Below are 3,208 nucleotides of genomic sequence, written 5' to 3'. Positions count from 1 at the left end.
GGCCTACAAACTTAACAAAATTCACCCAACTTATTTTGGGAAGCTTGTGGAAGGCTACCCGAAACGTTTGACCCAAGTTAAACATTTTAAAGGTAATGCTACCAAAAACGTCTGACTCACTGGGAATGTGATGAAAGAAATAAAAGCTGAAATAAATCATTCTCTCTCCTATTATTCAGACATTTAACATTCTTAAAATAAAGTGGTGATCCTAACTGACCTAAGACGGGGAACTCTTACTAGGATTAAATGTCAAGAATTGTGAAACACTGAGTTTAAATGTATTTGTCTAAGGTGTATGTAAACTTCCGACTTCAACTGTACTTAGTTTTACCTGCATTCAATACTAATTGCAATACTAATTTCTGTAATACAATGAAGGTAGACTGTAGTTCATATAGAGCCTGGTCAATCATGGGGCAACCTGCACATCTGTTGTTGTTTTTTCTGTTACTGCCACACACACACCATCTCTCCTCACGGAACTCTTGTCTCCCTGGATGCAACTTCTGCCTGCTCATTGGCTGAAGCGGAGAATGCCCTTGCCGCCGGTTGGCTCAAAGTCTGTCCACTTTGTTTTGACATATAAGTGTAACTGTTGATCTGAACTGTGGCGTACGAATAGCCGTCCCACAAATGACAAACCCCGCACCCCATCCTGCACAGAGTGGATTCAGACAGCGATGTACATAGATCCTGTCCTGCTAGAGAGCCTATATACCTTACTAAACAGGTTAATATCCTAACATATTTTAGTTCATATATTATAAGCCTAACATTTCTACAGCGAATAGGAGAAAATATTTTTCTGATATTCTAGTGGATATTAAATGAAATTTTTGTTCAATCTCCTCTTTGTATTTGAAGAAGAAAAAGGCTCACCATGCTCTCTGCTTGTCTGGAGTTCCTGGGGATGGGGTTGTGCCTAGTGGGCTCGCTCCTGGTCATGATCGCGTGCGGGCTGCCCATGTGGAAGGTGACGGCGTTCATCGATATGAATATCGTGGTCGCGCAGACCAACTGGGACGGGCTCTGGATGTCATGCGTGGTGCAGAGCACCGGCCAGATGCAGTGCAAGATGCACGACTCGGTGCTGGCGCTCAGCCATGATCTGCAGACAGCGCGCGCCCTCACGGTGATCTCGGCGGTTCTTGGGGTGGCGGGGCTGGCGGTGACTATTGCCGGGGCGCAGTGCACTAACTGTATCAAGACCGAATTGGTGAAAGCAAAAGTGGTGCACGCCGGTGGGGTGGTCTACATAATCAGCGGTCTATTGGTATTGGTTCCCCTCTGTTGGATGGCCAATAACATCATAGTAGACTTTTACAACCCAGATGTGTCCTCGTCCAAGAAGAGGGAGATAGGAGCGGCCATCTATATCGGCTGGGCCGCCACAGCCCTGCTCCTTCTGGGGGGAACCATGCTGTGCTGCTCCTGTCCCCAGCGAGGCAAGAGTGCCTATCCCATCAAGACCATCTCGGCCAACGGAGACTTCGACAAGAGACATTATGTGTAGGTGATGAAAAGAGAGTTTTGCGCACATCCAAACTTGCCACAGGAGCCGGACAGACAAGTTAATGTCTACCCTTCTTGTTTGATGCCCATCACATACGTTATCTTTATTGTGGTCACCTAGAACGGAGGCTTTGATAAGGGAAATTATGTGTAGGCTAGACGATATCAGGATAATTTTTTTCATTTGGTTTGATTGTCTGTTATGCATGCCGACTTCACCAAACTTTAACTTCCTCAGTTTGAAATCAGTGTATATTTTTTTCGAACATATATTTCTGTGTGTTGTAGGCTACACCGTTGTGTAGGGGTCTGGCGACCAGAAAATAAAAACAGAAATGTTGCCAATGAAGCCATACACACCGAGAGCGCAGCTAACCAAGGTTACATTTTTGGTTGATCTTCAAGCTATCCATTGTGTAGCGTTTTTTATAAACTCTTGTATTTGCATATTACTATTTCATCAGTATTATATAGGCTAAAGGTAAAGGTAAAGATGTTTTAAATGTTGATGTTATCATTTGACACTAGGCTATTGTCTGGCCAGAGTGGTCTGTCAAGTCTGTGTGCTCTGTGAATAAAGCCTATTGTTCTCAACTGGCTTTAGTGTCTGCATGTAAGTTGTAAATAGCTACATACATAGAAGCAGGGACTGGTTTTCAACATAGTTAATAACTTTAGGTTCCCACACTGGACGTGTCCTTTGTAAGCAGTGAATGCTACTCAGAACAATGTGCCCTCATATGATGATCAAATGAGCTTATTTGCATTTGAATGCTGTTGTATTGTACTGTATAACTAGCTGATTGTGGACCTATCTGTTTTCCTGGCCCTCTTTAAACTATTGGGCAATTGATGTTTTATAATAAAAATGAAATCACAAACCCCCTTGTGTTTCTGTGTAGTATTATTGTCTGTTACATGTGCATTAGGCTATTTTTATTCTAATAGTATGTACTATTGACTGTTTATTAAGCACAGTTCACAATACAGTTCCAGTTGCATTACTGAGGTTTCTCTACATTGACCTTCTACCACACACACAAACATACAATATACAGTGCATTCGGAAAGTATTCAGACCCTTTCACTTTATCCACATTTTGTTACATTACAGCCTTATTCTAAAATTGATTAAATAAAAAATGATCCTCATCAAACTACACACAATACCCCATAATGATGAAGTGAAAACCGTTTTTAAGAACTTCTTGCACATTTATTGAAAACAAAAAACACAAATTCCTTATTTACATAAGTATTCAGTCTCTTTGCAATGACTCAAAATTGAGCTCAGGTGCATCCTGTTTCCATTGATCATCCTTGAGATGTTTCTACAGCTGTGGTAAATCAATTGATTGGACATAATTTGGAAAGGCACACACCTGTCTATATAATGTCCCACAGTTGACAGTGCATGTCAGAGCAAAAACCAAGCCATGAGGTCGAAGGAATTGCCCGTAGAGCTCCGAGACAGGATTGTATCGAGGCACAGATCAGAGATGTTCGATCGGGTTCAAGTCCATTCTCTGGCTGGGCCACTCAAGGACATTCAGAGCCTTGTCCCAAAGCCACTCTTGCAGTGTCTTGGCTGTGTGCTCAGGGTCATTGTCCTGTTGGAAGGTGAACCTTTGCCCCAGTCTGAGGTCCTGAGCGCTCTGGAGTAGGTTTTCATCAAGGATCTCTCTGTACTTTG

General features: G+C 42.6%; 1 protein-coding gene across 1 annotated transcript; it reads left to right on the top strand.

Moving 5' to 3' along the window:
• Positions 1-587: 587 nt before the first annotated feature.
• Positions 588-2,396, top strand: LOC110523410 (claudin-4). The gene is made up of 2 exons (XM_021602087.3): positions 588-733; positions 868-2,396. Exons 1-2 carry the CDS (start codon positions 684-686, stop codon positions 1,514-1,516), a joined length of 699 nt encoding a protein of 232 aa, XP_021457762.3. The 5' UTR covers positions 588-683; the 3' UTR covers positions 1,517-2,396.
• The last annotated feature ends 812 nt before the right edge of the window (positions 2,397-3,208 follow it).

The sequence above is a fragment of the Oncorhynchus mykiss genome, chromosome 5, assembly GCF_057628025.1.
Source record: "Oncorhynchus mykiss isolate SJ-2025 chromosome 5, ASM5762802v1, whole genome shotgun sequence".
NCBI classification, from domain to species: Eukaryota; Metazoa; Chordata; class Actinopteri; order Salmoniformes; family Salmonidae; genus Oncorhynchus; species Oncorhynchus mykiss.
Note: the sequence above shows the minus strand (reverse complement) of the source record. Positions and strands in the feature narration are given on the sequence as shown.

Excerpts from the sequence above, each read along its gene's own strand:
- LOC110523410 (XM_021602087.3), top strand. The coding sequence starts at position 684 with ATGTACATAGATCCTGTCCTGCTAGAGAGCCTATATACCTTACTAAAC. Across the intron at positions 734-867 it reads CTATATACCTTACTAAACAG|AAGAAAAAGGCTCACCATGC; the intron begins GTTAATATCCTA and ends TTGTATTTGAAG.